Genomic DNA, 20,646 nt, shown 5'->3' on the forward strand with positions numbered 1-20,646 from the left:
GCCCCAGAGCTAGCATCCCTCAGCTCTAAAGAGAGAATTGCTGGCTCTCTGTCTCCTTCATGTCTTTGAGAAAACACTATCTAAATAATAACAGTACCAACAGCGCAACGAGTTAGTAGTCTTGACAGAGGAGGCCCAGAACATTCTGGAAGACATGTTACCTGCCTGTAATTTTGAGAGACTAAATTCTGTATTTTTTGTATAAGTGGGACTTATGCTTATGGGAACAGCATGCCATTAAAATCTTGCTTTATTATAGTTGGTAGTTGGAATGGATTTATTCAGTTTCTTTAATAGTAATTTGTTCACTGTTAAATAGATAAATTGTTACTTGTTGATTTTAAAGTGAGTGTCAGGGATTTATTTTACTCGAAGTTGCTTAAAAGCTGGTTACACCACTTCACACACACCTTTTACAGATTCTGGGTGAAGTGCTTCTCTTTGGGTGTATTGGTTTTAGTTCTCAGATGGGCCCCGACCTCTGCTTTATAACACTTGGCAGTACTTTGTCACTTTACAAAGAGATTATGAATTCTTATATATACACGACCAAATTCAAAATTTCTTCTAAGAATGACTAAGATTTTATTTATGGCCATTGGTCTAATATTATAATCCATTCAAAAAGCCTCCACAACATTCTCTACAGGCTATAATCCTAATTGCATCTTGGGTAAACTGAATAATTGTATTAAAGCTGACGACAGATGGAAGGTATAATTTAGCATTTGAAATGCAGTAACATTTACAGTGTGTCAAACCACTACAAAATGGTACAATAAGAACAAAAGTAAATAGCTTCAACCTAGACATTGTTGATAGCATGAGACACATCTTCATCGATCTTACAAAATATTCCTCGCCAATGTCTGTGTACTTTGGCCAAAATTGGAACAACTGTGCCACAGGCTATCCAATATATTAACAGCCAGCATACTATACGCCTCTCCCAGGATGTATGCTGTCTCATCAGGACAGATCCACAGAGGTGGAGTACAATGGAGTCTGAAGAGCATGTTCTTGGCAATCCTCAATATTCTAAGCTCATGAAGCCTGATGGTGCAAGATCAATTTTGGGATAGAGTGTTCCTGCTCTTCTCCAGCATATTTGATACCACAAGTAAGAAGCATCAAAGGGAATAATGGCACGCAATGGATGGGAAATCCTAGGAGTCCTTACCAAGCATGGTTTAGCACCATCCTTATTGATTGAGTCCGAAAGGACACAGTTGCCAAATTGGCACAATCACAGGTGCTGAGAGAGCTAGCAAGAAAATAAGCCTACTTGGCTCCTTCCTCACTAATCTACCTATTGTTAATGTGTCAATCCAACTCAAAAATAGTCACTACCAATTTTAATCTGGCATATTCTCCATTCCGTAATTAATATCTATACAGGTGACCAAACTGAGGAGTTTGGAGAAGAGCATGGCAGGAGCAGCACCAGATCTGTCTGAGAATGAGGTACAGTACAGTGAAGTTAAAAGACAGGACAACATACATGCTAATTGGTGGAATTAATAAGCAATCCAACAGATCAGATCAAAGTTTCGCTGTTCTGTTGCACCTGGTTGTGAAGGTAGTGGACAAACTATTCTTTTAGCATTATCACACCTGGCATGGGTCAAGATGAATGTCTCCATTCTTGTATTGGGCTGCGCCATTATGGAGTGCACAAGTCAATCTGAACCGTCTTCATCTCGAAGCCTTGGAGACAATGTTCACCTTAGCCTTAACCTACAGCCCCCATCATCGTGGATGACGGTCTGTGCTGTCAATTCATTCCTCCTGTAACAAGAAATGGCTTAGGTCATTATATACTCTGGATCATGACAGCATCCTGGCTGTAGTGCTGAAGAACTGTAATCCAGAACAAGCTACATTTCCGACCAAGGTGTTCCATTATAGCTACAACACTGTCAGCTGCTGATCAATGTGGAAAATCTTCTGGGCATGATCTGTTTACAAAAAGCAGGTCAAATCCAATTCAGTCAATTACTGATCCATCTGTCTAATCTTAATCAGCAACCTGATGCAAGGCCCCGTCAACAGTGTTGTTACATTGCACTTAGCTTCCTAATAATCCAGTCATTGCTCAAACATTGACAAAAGAACGGAAACCCAGTTGTGAGGAAAGACAGAATTTGATGTGTTGCATTCAGTCGTTGTAAAACTGAAGTTAATGGAAGGGAGGGGAAGATCTGTGTTTGGAGTCAGGCTTGGCACAAAAGAAGATAGTTCTTGTTTTGGGACAGTCATCTTGGTCTCAGGATATTGGTGCATGACTTACTCAGCATTATTATTGACCCAAAAATTTTTAGCTTCAACAATCGCTGTCTCTCCAACAAAAGTGAGTGTGTCCATTGACTATTCATACCTTGCAATTTCTTGATTAATGGAACAATCTGTGCACGCATGCAGCAGGACCTGAACAATTCTGGACTTAAGCTGATATCATGCACACCACATAAGACTTAGGCCATGACCATTTCCAACAAAAGTGAGCCTAACAATATTTAGTGGCATTTCCATTAATTATCTGACCCATTAAAATCCTGAGGTCACCATTGATCAGAAGTCTAACTAGACTCACCAGATAAATTCCGTGGGTGCAAAAGCAATTTAGAGATTAGAATGGTGTACGGTGAATAACTCGGCTCCTGTCCAAAGCCTATAAGACAGAAACCTGACCTGTGTTTATTTAGATGAATGCAGCTCCAACAAAACTCCCAAAGCTGCTTCTCATCCAGGGCAAAGTTAGCATGTGTTCAGCACCCTCTCCGTCATCTTTAACTGGTGCCTATGGCTGGAATGCATAAAATGTACAAGATGCACTGCAACTCATCAATGTTGCTAAACTTATGACTTATACATGTTAAAATCAAAAAGGGCAGCAGGAACATTGCCAACTTCATGTTCCCCGAATTGTCACTCGCTGTTGTGACTTATAGTTTTTCATTGTTACTTCATTGAGCAACCTGGCAAGTAGCATTGTGGGCATACCTTCACTACATGAGCTATATTATATAATAGTTTAAGAAGACAAGTCACCACTACATCTTCAGGACAAATTGCATGGGCTATACATGTTTGCTTTGCCAACTGCACCTAAACCCCATGAATGAAAAGCAATTAAACTTAAGATATGCATAACTGTAGCTCCTGGATAACAGTCTGACTTTTTTAAAAATGTTGGTTCAATACACCTGCCTAACAATATCGCAGAGCATATGATGAAATTGAATTTGTTCATGTGCTATTGATTTTTGAGACACAGCCTGTTTACAAATTTCACTGATATCACTTCAAAATGAAAGATTATGCTTCAGTAAAAAGAGCAAATCTGGAATGTGCATCTTTGTAAACCTAAGAGCAGGTTTTTCTTCTGGCATGTAATTAGTTACATTTTCTGTTTATTGGTTCCAATTTTGAAAATTTAAAGGCAAATCTTTTACATAGCAATTCTGCAAAGATTGCAGAGTTGTACTGAGCTGTCAGGAACTAATTGTAGAAGTTACTATTTTCAAAAAAAGTTCCCTGAGATTTTGTGGCTTCAGTTGTATGTTTGCAAACCGTGGTCTTTAGATTCACCTTACAGATCCCTAAATTTCTAATTTCTCATTCTTAAATATTTGTTTAGTTTTCCATCATATTGCTGTAACTTTAAAAGAAAAGCTTGTGTAATAGTAGCCTTTTTGAAATGAACATATGCTGTTTACAACTGTAATTTTTAATAATTTCCTTGCATTGAGATTTTGGCAAAATTGCAGCCTGTATAAATAGCTGTTAAAAATGTTTAGTGACTTTATTCTGTCTAGTCAAGCTGCTTATGATGTTACCTCTGGAGGTTGGAGTCACCATGGAATTCTGATTCTTACCTCATGCAGTATTTCTCTTTCCAAGAACGTTAAAGGATATAACAAGTTTTATAATAGTCACATTTATCTGGAATTTGAGTGATAGTGCTCTTCATTCTCATCAATATTTATAGTACACGTGTCTTTAAAGATACCAATGTAGTGTAAGTAGTTAGATTAATGAAACAGTAGATAATCTTTGCATTTTAATTTGGACCATTGAATATAAAAATAAGGGTGCAGTATAAAATTGATTCAAGACACTAGATGAGCCCTAACTGGATTTCATTGAAAGACCGATTTGCCCACACGTTCCGCTGGCCTTAAAATCAGAAAGTATTGTGCCAAGGAGTTTTGTTGTGACTTGAAAGATAAGCTAGTTGAATTCCCTGTAGATTTTGTTCTGCTTGCACAATGGAAAAGCAGTATGAGTTTAAAGTAATCGTTTAGAAAGTCTAAGATAATAAAATGAGAGGCTGGATGAACACAGCAGGCCAAGCAGCATCTCAGGAGCACAAAAGCTAACGTCAGCTTTTGTGCTCCTGAGATGCTGCTTGGCCTGCTGTGTTCATCCAGCCTCTCATTTTATTATCTTGGAATTCTCCAGCATCTGCAGTTCCCATTATCTCTGATACTAGTTTAGAAAGTCTAGGCCCTTTAATGCTGAAGTTAATTGCTGGATTTCGTCATATTGGACGAAGCCATATTGTAATCAGTTATGATCAGTGTTCACAACAGTACAGTGCTATTGCTGCTAAAGTATCAAATGTAACCAAGTTTGTTTGGAAAACAGATAAGAAATGAAATGCCTTAATGCTTAATGAGTGTATCTTTTCTCTATCTATAGATGCTCCAAATGCTGAACAGCATGATCTCTTCTGTCAAAAACTCCAGCAGTGCTGCGTGATTTTTGATTTCATGGACTCTGTTTCAGACTTAAAGGGTAAAGAGGTCAAAAGAGCAACGCTGAATGAATTGGTGGATTTCCTCACCTCAAATAGAGGTGTACTTCTTGAACAAGCCTATCCTGAAATAGTGAGAATGGTATGTGACCTATGCCCATAATTGGTGTCATCCACTTTTTTGTTGTAATCTGTTCTGGGTCATATTTCACTGAAAAGCCACTGTCTATTTGTATTCATTGTGATTCACATTCTTGTTGGACTGGACAGAGAACTGATTAAGTACAAACCTGTAAGCGCATTTTAAACAATTTGAGATTCACTCTGAGCTAATAGCCACTGTAGCATTGCATTGGTCTCAGAAGCAGACTTTGTAGATCCTAAAAATAGAATAAGCTCATATTGGCATACAAATACTTACGTCGCCGTGATGGTTTAGTAAGTATGAATGAGTGAATCCATACTTGTAGTAACTTCTAAGAATTTTACAAGTGAGCAATTGATAGATCAGGATTTCCTTCACCTGACTGTAGAGGGTAATAGAGGTGATAGTGGGTAAAGAAGCTTCATAAACCTGTAGAGGTGGCTTCAGATCAAAGTAAGAAAGTATTGCTCTGAGTTAACCTAAACAGGGCACAGCTAGCATTGCTTACAAATGATGTGAGCTTTATTTTTGCACGTGTACTCTTTGCGCCATCTAGATGTGGATTTTGTACAATTCGCAGTTGTACAGGTCACATTTCTGCTTCTATGAGATACAAGCTTCGACACAAATGGTGGACACTTGCTGTGTTGCCAGATCTGGCAGGACCACATAAAGCACAATAGATTCCTGTTTTTCTCTGTTAAACTGTTCATTATAACTTCCAACTACCTTTTACTACAACAAATCATCTTTCTAATTCCCTGTAATTCTAACACTGACTCCTCCACCTTCACCACCAACAAATCTGAGCATCAGAACAGCGAGAGCTGGAGAAACTCAGAAGTTTGGGAGAATTTGTGGAGAGAAAATCTTGGTATCCACTTTAGTCGCAGGAGAGGTCCCAGAAGACTATTGAATAGTTAATGGTGTCCCTTTGTTTAAGCGAGATAACAGGGATAGTCTTAGAAATTACAGACCAGGAGAAGATTCTTAGAGATGGGATTTACTCACATTTGGAAAAATATGAACTTATTAGTGATTATGCAGCATGGCTTTGTGTGTGGGGGGTAGTGGTGGTGCTGGGTGTCATGTCTCTCAAGCTGGGTTGAGGTTTTTGGGGAAGTAGCAAAGATGGCTGAGGGCAGGGTGATGGATGTTGTCTACATGGATGTTCGCAAGGCCTTTGACAAGATCCCTCATGACAGTCTGATACAGAGGGTGAAGTCGCATGGTATCTGTGGTGAGTGACAAGATGGATACAGAACTGACTTGCTCAGAGGACAGAGCGTAGAAGTGGAAGGGTGTTTTTCTAACCACTGATTTATGACCAATGGTGTTCTGCAGGATCAATGCTGTGGTCTCTGTTGCTTTTAGTTTTTTCTTAACGGATATATGTATCCTCAGAATGTCGATATAACATATATGTTGTATAAATAAATGCATATAAATAAAATGTAAAGGAGAATGCAGGTGCTCTGATTAGTAAATTTGAGGATAACACAAAGATTCGGGGAACTGCGGAGTGTGAGGAGGATTGCTAGATTATACAACAGGATAACGATAGGCTGGAGGCTTGGGTTGTGAAATGTCAGATGGAATTTAATCCAGGCAAACGTGAGGTGATGCATTTTGGAATGTCTAATGCAGGAGGGAAATATAAAGTAAATACAGATCCCTTCGAAGCTTTTCCATGCAGAGGGATCTAAGCATACAGATTCACAGTTCCCTGAAAGTAGCATCTCAAGTGGATAAAGTAATCAAGAAGGTATATGGCATGCTTGTCTTCATTTGGGGCGTAGTTCCAAAATTGGCAAGCCATGTTGCAGCTGTATAAAAGTTTAGTTAGACCACATTGGCAACATTATATAGTTCTGGTCATCACACTAAGGATGTGGAGGCTTTGGAGAGGGTACAGAAAAAGGAAATTGCCTGGTGTGGAGGGTACTAGCTATAAGGAAAGATTGGACAAACTTGGTTTGTTTTCACTTGAATGTGTAAGACTGCAGGGTGACCTGATGGGTTGGATAGAATGGAGAGTTGGAGCCTTTTTCCCAGGGTTGAAATGTGAACTATTAGGAGATGTAGGTTTAAGGCAAAAGGGTGGGGGGTAAGCCTAAAGGAGATGTGAGGGGCAAGTTTCTTTAACCAGAGGGTTGTAAGGATGGATATGTCATAGGTCCATCCTGGGCTGCCTCCAGTGTCACAATGACGTTACCTACAAACTGGAGGAGCAGCACCTCATATTCTGTCTCGGGAGCCTATAGCCCAATGGCCTCAGCGTGAATTTTACCAGTTTCAAAATCTCCCCATGGCCTCATCCCATAACCGACCCTACCTCTCATCCCTACCTCCTTGACCTGACGCAACCTGTCCATCTTTTCTCTCACCAACCCACCACTCCCACCTCATGACCAAACCCCATCACACCCTACGTGCACTCACCTATCACTATCTCATCTACGATCGCAGCCATCAGTCTGGCCTCATTTGCATCCTGACAACACAGTTGTATTTTACTGTCACCTCACTCGGTCCCTTCGCTGTCCAACTGCTTGGTAGACATACAGGATCAGATGAGTAGAAATTGCCTACAACTAAATATTATGAAGACCCAAGCCATTGTTATTGGTTCCTGCTACAAATTCCATTTCCTGCCCATCCCTTCCTTTGTTTTCTGTTTGAGTTGAGACAGACTGTTCTCAACCTCTGCTTCATTTGATGAGTTTCCAAACGCATCTGGTTTGTCATTAATTCTATCTACTTGTATCTTTGTGACATCACCCATCTCTGCTTTTGCATCAACCCATTTGCTGTTGAACCCCTCATCATTGCTTTTATTACCCGTAGTTGTGATTATTTCAAGAATTCTAGCCAGCTCCAATTTTCACCCTCCACACAAGATAGTTCATCACAGCTTCCTGCTCTCATACAAACTCATAGTCCTACGCTTGCTGACCCACGTTGGCTCCTGGTTGAGAAGCTGTTCAATTTTCAGACTTCATGTTCTTCCCTTCATTTCCCTCCATGGCCTCACTCCTCTCTCTCCTTGTAACTGTCTGTAGCCTTACAGTTCTTCAGTATACATGTGTGCTTCCAGTTCTGGCCTCTTGCCTTTCCTGACTTTTAATTGGTCCACTGTTGAGGTGACACCTGTAGCTCCTAAGAGTATGAACCATACCTGGGAAAACTATGACTGTGGACCACATCAGGTCCTTAGGAACTTCCACACTCTCCCACTGTTGCAGCAGGGGAAGTATGTAGTGGCAAATGAAGTGTGTGCAGTCTCGAGCTGCTTTGGTGCTCCTGGTGTCTAACACTTGAGCACTCGCAGCTGTAAAAGTAAAATGCAAAACCTCGAGAGCGCTAAGACCAATAAATGTAATTGCAAGTAAATTGGAGTTGGCCAATGATCAGAGACCCATGTGCCAGCTTTTGTACAGTCATGTGTGCAGCTGTCACATTTAAGACACGACATAGGGCAGCACAAGGCAATTGTGCACTTATGATTACTTATTAGACTCCTTCAGTTTTGATTTATTTTGTTTTTTGCAAGTGTATGCACTAATTTCAAAACTTCAATGTTTCAAATCAACTCATACAATTTTATTGCTCCATTTTTCTCATTTGCTCACCAGAGAGTTTGATTCTTGTTGAGATCTGGTGGCATGAGTGCTGGTAGTTGAGGATTTGAATATGGGTCATTGAGTTGTACATTAGAACATAGAACACTACAGCGCAGTACAGGTCCTTCGGCCCTCGATGTTGTGCCGACCTGAGAAACCAAATTGGCACGTTTAAAAGTGCATTAAAGTGTACCTTCACCTAGTAGAATGATTGTCGTTATATAAAGAACCTGGCATCTATCTAAATTCCCTGACAACTTTTTGTATTGTTCATTCCTATACTGAAATTTGTAATGGTACCTGGGATATGGAACTTTCGCTAAAAGATCAGACTCCGCAGTGTATATTTCCACCCTCCCACTTGAACTCTTATCCAGTCCCTCGGCCTAGTCATGGAAGATGAAACTACTTAAATTTACACATTCAAAAAATTTTTAAAATACATCTGAAGTCTGAAAGTGTGTTCAAACCAAAATGCAACAGACAAGTTTCTGAAGTTTACATTGAAATTGGCCCCAACTGTATTTTGTTCTTTATTCATTTGTGGGACATGGACATTGTGGCTGGCCAGCATTTATTGCCCATTCCTAGTTGCCCTTCAAAGTGGTGGTAAGCTGCCGATATGAACTGCTGCAGTCCATGTATTGTTGGCATGCCCACAATGCTGTTAGGTAGGTAATTCCGGGATTTTGACATGCAGCAATGAAAGAACAGCGATATATTTCCAAGTTGGGATCCTGAGTGGCTTGAGGGGGAAGCTTGTGGGCCATGGGGTTCTCCTGTATCTGCTGCCCATGTCCTTCTAGGTAGCCATGGGTTTGGAAGGTGTTGTCTAATGATCTTTGGTGAATTTCTGCAGTGCATTTTATAGATAGTATATTTTGCTGCTGAGCATCGGTAGTGAAGGCTATGGATGTTTGCGGACATCCACAGACAAGGAACCAGCCAAAATGCAAAGGGAGTTGAAGTGTCAAGCCATAAAAAAAAATTTGGGATCCAGCCCCTTTCGGATTGGCACCAAGCCCAGTGGTGAAGATTGCATGTAGTCACATTTCAGTAAATCTCATTCTCTCGCGCATACCCAAGTGTCTTCCTGTGGTATACTGTGAAAGTTCCTCGGCGTCAGCAGATGCACTTTTTGAATTTAGTGCTGAGATTGTCATATTGCCTGTGTCCTAGTTCTATCTGTGTCATTCGTACCTGCCCATACTCCTTCTAATTTTCTTTTTCGGTACGCAGACTTCTAAGGTCCCATGCTGTTTGATGTGTGCGGATAGGCCACATAGTTTCAAGGTACCACACGGATTATGACCACTGGATCGTTCCCCTCCCACTGCAAGTAACTTTGCAGCCCCAAGCAGGTGTTCCGAACCTGATGCGGGCGGACAATGCAGCCGTCAGTACTCAGTATTTTCTGCAAAGTAGTGTCAGTTCCCTGCACTACACCATTACCAATCACTGTATTCCTTTGTTGCTTGCCCAAATTGAATGGCTGGTGCCATGTTCAGTTTCATGCCCATCCACCCTGCAGCCACTTGCTATCATTCAAATAAGTCATGAGATCCCCCGACATTATTGAACAAGTTCAGTGGCTATCACTCGTGTCGTCCTGTTCTGTGGGTCCTTGTATCTGTATCACAGTCACGCACTGATGTCCCTGATCAAATAATAAGCCCTTATTATGGTGTGGCTGTCTCCTGGTGCAAAGAATGCAGGTAACCATCTCTCTCTACACCCCCCCCCCCCCCCCCCCCCCCGGCCCCCGCCCATGCGTTTGTGTCTGTAGTTCAGCCTCCAGTTCCAAAACACTTAATGCAAGCATGTTAGCTCTGTATTAGAGGTATATATATTATCTTCACCACTAATGTGTATACTATGTTAAAATGTGGGAATAGAAGAGCTTGACCAATTATTAGAGAACTGCCAAACAGCTAGCTCATTTCTTTGTAGTAGCACATGACCGTGTTCCAATTACCTCTGACTCCATATAACTATGTTAGAGGCAAAATATTGAGGATGCTGGAAATCTGAAACAAATGCACAGAATGCTGGAGAAACTCAGCAGGTCTGACAGTTCCTGTGGGAAGATAAATAGAGTTAACAGTTTTAGTCAGATTTTTGTTTCTCTCCACCTGACCTGCTGAATGTTTCTCTAGCATTCTGTGTTTGTTTAACATAATTCTGTCTCTGTCTGCCAGCCGAAGGGCTCTCTTTGTTTGCTCTTCTTGGATTGCAGATCAGCCAGTTTAAGTGTGGTGGCAGGGAAGTTTGGGAAGCAGTGATACAAATAGAATTAATGATCACTTGGAAAAATGTGGGTTGATTAGGAACAGCCAAAATGAGTTTTTTTCAGGGAAGGAGTAAGAACTGCAGATGCTGGAATCAGAGACAACAGTGTGGAGCTGGAGGAACACAGCAGGCCAGGCAGCATCAAAGGAGTAGGAAAGTTGACGTTTCGGGTCAGGACCCTTCTTTTCTGAAGGTCCACACTACATTATCAGGGAAAGTCTTATTTTTAACTTGCTGGATTATTTTTGAGATAACCGAGAGGTTGAGTGTCATTCTGTTGATGTGCTGCACGTGGACTCCAAAAAGTATTCAACACATTGCCATATAGCAGACTTAAATTTATAGCTCATGGAATAGAAAACACAGCAGCAACGTGCATACGAAATTGCCTGTCTGATAGGAAACAGCTTAGTAGTCGATAGATTTTTTTCTGATCTGGAGGAAGGTTGTAGTGGAGTTCCTTAGGCATCAGTATTGGGACCTTTGCTTTTCATGGTTTGTATAATAATGACCTAATGCTTTACGTGCAAGGAACACTTAAAGTTTGTCACGTGCAAACTTGGAAACATTGTAGACTGTAAGGATAGTGTGGAACTTCAAAGGGACATGGATAGGTTGGTGGGTTTGGGCAGATAGGTGTAGTTAAAGTTCAAAGCACAAGGCTGTGAAGTGATCTGGTCAGAAGAACGTGGAGACACAAAATAAAAATAAGAAGTATGTTACTAAGGGAGAGAGGGGAGCACACAGACCTGGTTGTATCTGTACATGGAAAGAGCAGTTAATAAAACAAACAAAAATTTTGGGTTTAATGAACAAGGGCATAGGGTGTAGGAGCAAGGAGGTGATGTTGAACTTGCATAAGTCACTAATTAAAGGTCAGTCAGAGTATTATGTACAATTCAGGGTGCCACACTGTTAGAAGGATGGATATATGTTAGAGAAAATGCAAAAGAGATTTACAAGAATGGCTCCAGGGATGAGTAACTTCAGTTATGAAGACTGATTAGAGATATTGGGACTTTGTTCCTTGGAATGAAGAAGGCAAAGAAAAAAATTGATAAATGTTTTCAAAATCATGAGGGGACTAGTTTAATCAAAACACTAAAGAGGACGTAGTATTTTGTTTCAGTAGTGTGTGGGATGCAGAAAAAGTCAGCAGGTCAAAACGCTAATTCAGTCATCAGCTGTGGTCATGATGGGATGAATGGCCTTCTGCACAAGAATTTTGCGAATGACTTCAAGTGCAGTTTACTTTCCTGCCTGAAGTTCATCAAAGATTTAGGATTTTAGATGAAGGATAACAAACGAAGTGATTCATGGCTTTCATTGTGTTGGTGTTTTAAAAAGGTTTGAAAATTAGGAACCTGTGTCCGAACAAGTGTGAAAAGGTAAATTAGCTATAGTCCCAGTAGTCAATTGGCTGCAGTCTCTTTAGAGGGGGATGGCAGATAGTAAGTTTAATCCGAGAGTTCCCGTTCTTCAGGTGAGGGGCTAGTTTGAATTGGCAGGACCTATATGGTAACTATCTGGTGTGGGAATGGATTTCAAAAACAAAATGCCCCAAATGCCAGAAATTTGAAATAAAGAATGCAAAACACACTGGATAGATGGCAACAGTTGCATCTATGAAAAGAAAAATTGACTTAATGTTTCAGTTTGTTGCCCTTTTTAGTTGAACTGCAGGATGAGATTTTTTAGTCAATTGAAGGGAAGCCAAACCTAGCTCTCAGAACTTGGTCCCTTTTTCTCAGGTCAAACCTTACCTCTGTCATCCAATTTAGGGACAAAGGTGGGCCTGTTGAGTAGCTCATGAGATTCTACTGGGCACAGGCTGGATACCAACCCTCCAGCACTTTCTCGTACCTCCCTGGACCATGTTCTCATTGCTGGACATCAATTCCTGGATCATTACTCACCCCACATCTGGAGATCTACCCTCCTCAGCCTTCAACTTCACTCTACCAACCCTGAACAGCCCAATTCAAGCTCCTTCCCAAAATCTACAAACAAGACCATTCTGGTTTATTCACTTTTTTGGTTTTTCTTGCCTTGATGAAAATTACTTCCAATCTCATTTCCCTTTTCCTTTTGTAGTCCAGTCGGTCTGTACCTGCATGTTTAACTTTTCTGATGGCCTGTGTTAACAGATTGCAGTTTCCTGGCTCTAACCATTTCCTGTTCACTAATGGCTTGCCATCCTTTTTACGTCTGCGTTCCCCACCAGAAGAATCTTCAAGCTCTCCACTTCTGACTCGAACAGATGTCCAAACATTTCTCATCCAAAATAACCCCACAGACATCTGGCACCTGTAGCAAGGCCAAATGACGTAACAGGATACAAAATACCAGACAAAAATGCATCCCTCCCTGATCCGCTCAGTACTTTTTTTACGCTTGGTTCGAGCTGAATGTCAGTTGTGTGATATCTACTGCCCCGAAAGCCACGGACACACCTGTTCCCTCAATCACTGCTGCAAAAGCCAATTGGCTTGAGGAAAGCCACTGGCCCAGACAGAGACCCTGGGCGTGCACTCAGATCCTGTGTGGACCAACTGGTGGGAATATTCACTGATGTCTTTAACATCTCTTTGCTACAATCTGAAGTCTCCATCTGCTATAAGAAGACCACCATCACCCCAATACCAAACAACACATGCAGCTTTCCTCAATGACTACTGCCTGGTGGCTCTGATGTCCATAATTATGAAATACTTCAAGATGTTAGTAATGGCTAATGTCACCTGTAGCCTCCCAGCCTGCCTTGATCCCTTTCAGTCTGCCTACTGGCACAGCAGGTTCATAGCATCAGCTGTTTCTCAAGATGTATGATCACTCCTGGAACATCTGGATATTAAAGATACCTACATCAGGCTTCTACTTAACGACTGTAGCTCTGCCTTCAACACTATAATCCCAAAACAAGTAATCTCCAAACTGAAACCTAGGTCTCAGTTCCACCCTATGTAATTGGATCCTCAGCTTCCTGACCCACAGACTGCAATCAATGAAGATAGACAACAGCACCTCCTCCAAGATAATCTTCAACATTGCCCAGTGGATGGGTACTCCGCTGCCTACTTTACTCCCTGAACCCTTATGACTGGCCAAATTTTGTTTGAACACCATCTGCAAGCTCAATCACTACACCACCGTTATAGACCAGATATCAAACAATGACAAGTCAGAATACAGAAAAGAGAGAGAATGCTTGGTGTCATGGTGCAAATATAATAATTTATCCCTGAATGTCAGTAGAACTAAGGAACTGATCATCAACTTCAGAAAGAAAGGAGGAGGACACATCAATGGAGCTGGCTGGAGAGTCGACAATGTCAAGTTCCAAGGCGTGATGGTAACCAGCAATCTGTCCTGTACGTTCCATGTAGATGCAACAGTCAAGAAGGCATAACAGCCTTCAGGCGGTTTAGGAAATTTGGCATGTCCGTAAGGACCCTCATCAATCCTTACAGGTACACCATAGAAAGCATTTTATCTAGGTGCATCATGGCTTGGTATGGCAACTGTTCTGCCCAGGACTGTAAGAAACTACAGAAAGTTGTGAACATAGCCCAGACCAACACTCAAGCCAAGCTCCCATTCATGGACTCCATCTGCACTTGTCGTTGCTGAAGAAAGACAGCCAGCATCGTCAAAGACCCTTCCTGTCCCAGCTTATATTCTTTCAACCTCTCCCATCAGGCAGAAGATACAGAACTTTAACCATATATCCTAACAGGTTCAAAAACAACTTCTTCCTGTCTGTTATTAGACCACTGAATGGGCCTCTCTAATTTCAGATCTAATATTGAACTTGCTTCTGTGTACCTCCTGTGCAGCTGTAACCTTGTGTGCCTTGCTCCATCTAGACGCCCCATCATGTATATGCCCTTCAATGTTATGATCTGCTTGTACTATAGACAAAATAAACTTTTCACTGTACTTAGGTACATGTGACCACAATAAGTCAAGTCAAATCAAATTATATTGGTGCACTGATTTCTTGCTGTGAACTGGAAACGTTTGTTGAGTTTGTTTCCAACTTTTCCTCACCTTTGTCTGGTTCATTTCTGACTCTTCCTTTCCTTGCAACTGCTGTTTTTCTATTTCTGGAGCCAACCTATCAACTAATATTACTATAACTCATGGACTGTTACACCTCTCTTGCCTATATTTAATTACACTCAGCTTCCTGTAAGGATTCTGTTTCATTCTTTTCAGTTTCTTCATTTTTGCCACATCCGTTCTGATAATTTAACCTTCCAAATCAGTGCTTCTGTTATGTCTTCCGTTTTCATCAGTTGAGCATTTGCACCTGGTTTGGTTGACAGGGTTCAGCACAATTGCTAATGGAAGCCAGGATAAATTGGGTCCCCCTAAACATCACCTTCCTCCCTATCAGCCTCTGTGTTTTCAAAGGATCATCATGTGTCATTTGCCAATTCTGGTGATGTCACCACCAAGCACATTTTGCCCTTCCCTTTGTGTTCCCTTCACAACTACCTCATTCCTTACTCATAGAACATAGAACAGTACAGCACAGGACAGGCCCCTTGGCCCACGATGTTGTGCCAAACTTTTACCCTAATCCTAAGGCCTGTTTAACCTCCACCCCTACCTTATACTATCATCCATATGCCTATCTAATAGCCGATTAAATACCCCTAATGAGGCCAACTGCACCACCCTCTCCAGCAATGCATTCCACGCCCCGACAAAGAACCTACCCCTGCCCTAGCTCTCTCAACCTTTCCTCCTGAGATCTTGCCTCCATTCCAGGCAACATCCTGGTAAATCTCCTCTGCACCGTTTCTAGTGCTTCCACATCTTTCCTGTAATGAGGCGACTAGAACTGGACACAATACTGCAGATGTGGCCGACCCCAGGGTTTTGTATAGCTGGAGCATAACTTCACGGCTCTTGAACTCAATCCCTCTATTAATGAAAGCTAACACACCATATGCTTTCTCAACAACTCTATCCACCTGGGTGGCAGCTTTCAGGGAACTGTGGACATGAACCCCAAGATCCTTCTTCTCCTCCACGCTGCCAAGAATTTTTCCATTAACCCTGTATTCTGCTTTCAAATTTGTCCTTTCAAAATGAATCACCTTATACTTTTCGCGGTTAAACTCCATCTGCCACTTCTCAGCTCAGCTCTGCATCCTATCAGTGTCCCTTTGTAACCTGGAACAGCCCTCCACACTGTCCACAATGTGACCCTCCTTTGTATTGTTCGCGAACTTACTAATCCACCCTTCCGCTCCTTCATCCAAATCAATTACAAAAAGTCACTTGAAACATACTTTCCCTTCTCTCATTATCTTTGTGTTTAAGTGCAGGAGATGCGTAGTTCCCTTTTTTGACTTCACTTTATCACCATCCACAGCCCCAAACACTTCTTCCAAGTAAAACAACAGTTTACCCATACTTGATTCAATTTAGCATATGGCATTTAAATAGTTTTCTCCATGTTTGAGAACTTGAGCATTGTTTTAAAAAAAAATACATTTTTCTGAAGTCAAAAAATGTGGAACGAGAAAAGCACAGCAGGTCAGACAGCATTTGAGGAGAAGGAAAGTCAAAGTTTTGTGTTGGAACTCTTCCTCAGGACTGGTGAGGGGGAGTGACCCCAGAAATCGAGGGAGCGGGTTGATGCTGGGTGGAGCGATTTTGAAGCTAGGAATGCAGTTGGGGGATATTGTGGTTGGTCAGTGGAAGTGGACAGGTGAGCTAGAAGATGTACAGGTTGGTGGAGAGGAGAGAATTTAAAGCTGTTGGAGTCAATATTCACACCTGGTAGGCTGAAACCTACCAAGGCAAAATATGAAGTGTTGTTCCTCCAGTTTGCATTTGGCCTCACTTCTAAGTGGATAGCAACCAGAAGGTTGCGCTGATTGGTGCGTGCAGAGTGGAGATGCACTGTGAACTGGTTCCCAAGTCTGCATTTGGTCTCCCCAATACAGAGGAGACCTCATTGGGAGCAATGGATACAACTAGATGAGGTTAGATGAAGTGCAAGTGAATCTCTGCTGGATTTGGAAGGTTTCTTTGAGGCCTTTGACAGAGGTGAGAGGGGAGGTGGGGGAGATGTCTAGCACCTTCTGTGGTTGCAGGGAAGCATACCGGATGTGATGGAACGGTTTGTGAAGATTGCGGAGCTGACAACAGATTTGCTGAGTGAATGGTACCCGTGGAAAGTGGACAGGCAAGCGGAGGGAAATAATCTTTTTGATGTTGTGGTCTGATTGCAGGTGGCGGAAATGTCTGAGGATGATGCATTGTATTCAGAGGTTTGTGGAGTGGAATGTGAGAACTAAGGAGAATCTATCCTTATTGTTGTTGAGGGGAGAGACTGTGAGGGCAGAAGTGTGGGAAATAGGGGAATACAGTTGAAGACATCCTTAGTAATGGAGGGGAAATGACGGTGCATGAAGTAGGAGAATATCAGGGAAGTCCTAAAGTAGATCGCCTCATCCTGGGAGCAGATGCAATGGAGACAGAGGAATTGAGTATGGAATGGTATTTTTACACCACCTCTCACCCACCTTTCTGTAATTAATTGTGGGAATCAGTAGGTTTGAAATGGATATCAGTGGTGAGTCGGTTGCCAGAGATGGAGACAGAGGGGCCCAGGAAGGGAGGGAGGTGTCAGAAATGGTCCAGCTTAATTTAAGGGCATGGTAGGTGTTGGCAAAGTTGATGAACTGCTCAAGCTCCATGTGGGAGCATGAGACAGTGCCGATATAGCATCTGCATAATGGAGGAAGAGGTGAGGGATAGTCCCACTGTAGTTGTTGAAGCAGGATTGTTCCACGAATATTACAAAAAGGCAGGCATAGCTTGGGCCCAAAGTCACCCCTTTTGTTTGTAGGAAGTGGGAGGAATCCAAGGAAAAAATTGTTGAGGGGACAAGTCCCACCAAGCAAATGAGAGTGTCGGTGGAGGGGGACTGGGTGGGCGGGCCTATGTGAGAGGAAGAAGCGGACGGCTTTTGGGCCATCCTCGTGCGGTATGCAGGTGTCTTGGGACTGAATGGTGATGATGAGGTTTTGGGAGCCAGAGAATTGAAAGTTTTGGAAAAGGTGGAGGGCATGGGTTGTGTCCCAAATGTAAGTGGGAAAGAATGGATTTGAGTTAAGAGGAGATGAGCGTCGGGCAACGGGTGTAGGCAGAGGCAATACGTCAGCCGGGACAGTCAGGTTTATGGATTTTGAGGTAGAAACGGGCAGTGTGGGGCTGGGGAACTGTATGAAGTTGGAGGCTGTGGACGGCAGATCTCCTGAGGTGATGAGATTGCTAATGGTCTGGGTGATGATGGCTTGGTGATCAGAGGTGGGGTTGTGATCGAGGGAATGGTAGGTGGTGGTATTGGAGAGTTGACACCTGACCCCCGAGATGCAGAGGTCAGTTCATGAAACTACCACTGTGCGTCCCCTTGCTCGGTGGGTTTAATAATGGGGTTGGGATTGGAGCAGAAAGAACAGATGGCTGCATGTTCCCATGGGGAGAGATTGGACTAAGTGAGAGGGGTGGAGAGATTCAGGGAATTGATGTCATGGGAGCATTTGGAGATGAAGAGCTCAAAGGAGGGTACGAGGCCAGGAGTGGGTGTTCAGGGAAGATGAAGTTTGCTGGAGGTGGGAGAAGGGGTCATCAGAGAGTGGGTTGGATTCTGTTTAAGAGATATAGGTGCGGAGACAGAGGGGTTGAGAAAGAGCTTGATGTTGTGGTCTGTATGGGTGTAGGGGGTTGAAGGTGAGTCCTTTGCTGAGGACTGACTGTTCAAGCTCACTGAGAGGGAGGTCTCAGGGGATGGTGAAGACCAGGCAGGGCTTGGGGTTGGGACTATGTGTTGAGCTGAAACTAGGAGTGGGCATGGTGTAGAAATCACCCAATCAGCACTGTCTTATTACAGTAAAATCAGTGGTTCTCAACCTTTTCAGTATCCAGGAATGCTTCAGGAGGAGACCAGAAGCACAGAAATGGCCTCGATGCTTGGGTATGCAACGGGGGCGTACTGGTTGAAAACCCCTCATGTTGATTTTTCCCTGTAATTTCGTAAGATAGGCTCAGCCTTTTCTCTCTAGAGCTTAGCAGGTTGAGAGGTGACCTGATAGAAGTTTATAAAATAATGAGAAGTGTAGACAGAGTTAATGGTAGTTGTCTTATCCCTAGGATGGGGAATTTCAAGATTGGGGGCACATTTTTTAAGGTGAGAGGAGAGAGATTTTAAAAAAGACATGGGCAGATATTTTACATAGGGTGTGGTTCATGTCCAGAATAAATTTCCTGAGGACGTGGTGGATGCAGGTACAGTTACAATGTTTTAAAAGATATTTGGATAAGTCATGAAGATGAAAAGTTTGCAGAGATATGGGCCAGGAGCAGGCAGGTGGGAGTATTTTAGTTTGGGATTATGCTTAGCATGTTCTGGTTGGACCAGAGGGTCTGTTTCTACACTATATGACTATGCTTCTTGAAAAATGCAATACCAAAAGCTTTGACAATATGTAACTTCTTTCAGTTTTGCTGCATTTGTTGTTCCTCCTGTGGCCTCCTGTACATGGGAATGCCAAACATAGCCAGGGTAGGCATTTTGCAAAACATCTTTATTTAGTTCACAAACATGACCCCAAGCTTCCTGTTGCTCGTCATTTAAATTCACCTTGCTGTCACTCACCTTCAGTCTAGGGTGTGCTGCAGTTTTGGCAATTTTCCTTGAGTTTCATTGTTAATATTATCACTTCACACTTCAACCTGTGGACTTCAGCTTTAGATCATAACCTTTGCCTCCATCCTCAGTTTGATTTTAGTTTTTTTTGTTTCTTTCCTTATCCCTTCAAACTGCATTCATGTGGCTGCTCTGGAGCCATTCGAACCTCATTTGGTCATGAGCTTTGTTTTCTTGGTTGACCCATTGCCAGTGTCTTTGAATTTTGCACCATGAAATGTTTTGTTAGTTACTGTCTTCTGCACTTACCCGTACACCACATATTCAATTTGTTCTGCTAGCACCCCCTCCACTTCCACTATCTTGAATGTTTCTGTTTTTCTTCAATCCTGTCGAATGGATTGACTGGGAATTTCAATTCTGTTCTTGGCATATGTATCGCATGCTCTGCTGAATAGAACATGTCAGATTAACTCGTTACATCTATGTGCTATAACATGTACTGTGGTTATTAAATTCTGACAGAGAGTACAGATCAATGTACCCAAAAATGTTGGGACTGTCTATGAGATGCCATTTGGTGTCACTTCCTTTCTTTTTTTGTTACCATTTTCCCCATCAGGGCCCTTAAGTAAATAGGCCAAAGTAAAGCAGCATTTGTATATTGGCAAGGCGAAAGAAAAATGCTACAGATGTAACACAGTGTGGAGCTGCAGGAACACAGCAAGCCGGGCAGCGTTAGAGGAGCAGGAAAGCTGACGTTTTGGGTTGGGACCCTTCTTCTGAAGAATTAGTCCTGACCCGAAACATCAGCTTTCCTGCTCCTCTGATGCTGCCTGGTCTGCAGTGCTCCTCCAGCTCTACACTGTCATCTCTCACTCCAGCATCAGCAGTTCTTACTATCTCTGTTCACCTACACATCCGCTAATGTGGTCTGCTGCGTCCACTGTTCCCGATGTGGCCTCCTCTACATCAGTAAGAGCAAGCGGAGGCTCAAAGACCGCTTTGTAGAGCACCTAAGTTCTGTTCGTGACAAAGGACAACACCTTGCAGTCGCGAACCACTTCAGCTGCTCCTCCCACTCCCTGGGTGACATGTCCATCCTGGGCCTCTTCCAGTGTCACAGTGACACTACCTGGAAACTGGAGAGCAGCACCTC

General features: G+C 42.5%; 1 protein-coding gene across 3 annotated transcripts in view; it reads left to right on the top strand.

The window, feature by feature from the left end:
• Positions 1–20,646, top strand: part of ppp2r5a (protein phosphatase 2, regulatory subunit B', alpha isoform) — a 197,607-nt gene that overhangs the window by 103,440 nt on the left and 73,521 nt on the right. For all 3 annotated transcript variants that reach the window (XM_048535519.2, XM_048535516.2, XM_048535517.2), the window contains exon 2: positions 4,705–4,901. In XM_048535519.2, the coding sequence (XP_048391476.1) occupies positions 4,705–4,901 (197 nt within the window). The remainder of the gene's footprint in view (positions 1–4,704; positions 4,902–20,646) is intronic.

Source organism: Stegostoma tigrinum, chromosome 9 (genome assembly GCF_030684315.1).
Source record: "Stegostoma tigrinum isolate sSteTig4 chromosome 9, sSteTig4.hap1, whole genome shotgun sequence".
NCBI lineage: Eukaryota > Metazoa > Chordata > Chondrichthyes > Orectolobiformes > Stegostomatidae > Stegostoma > Stegostoma tigrinum.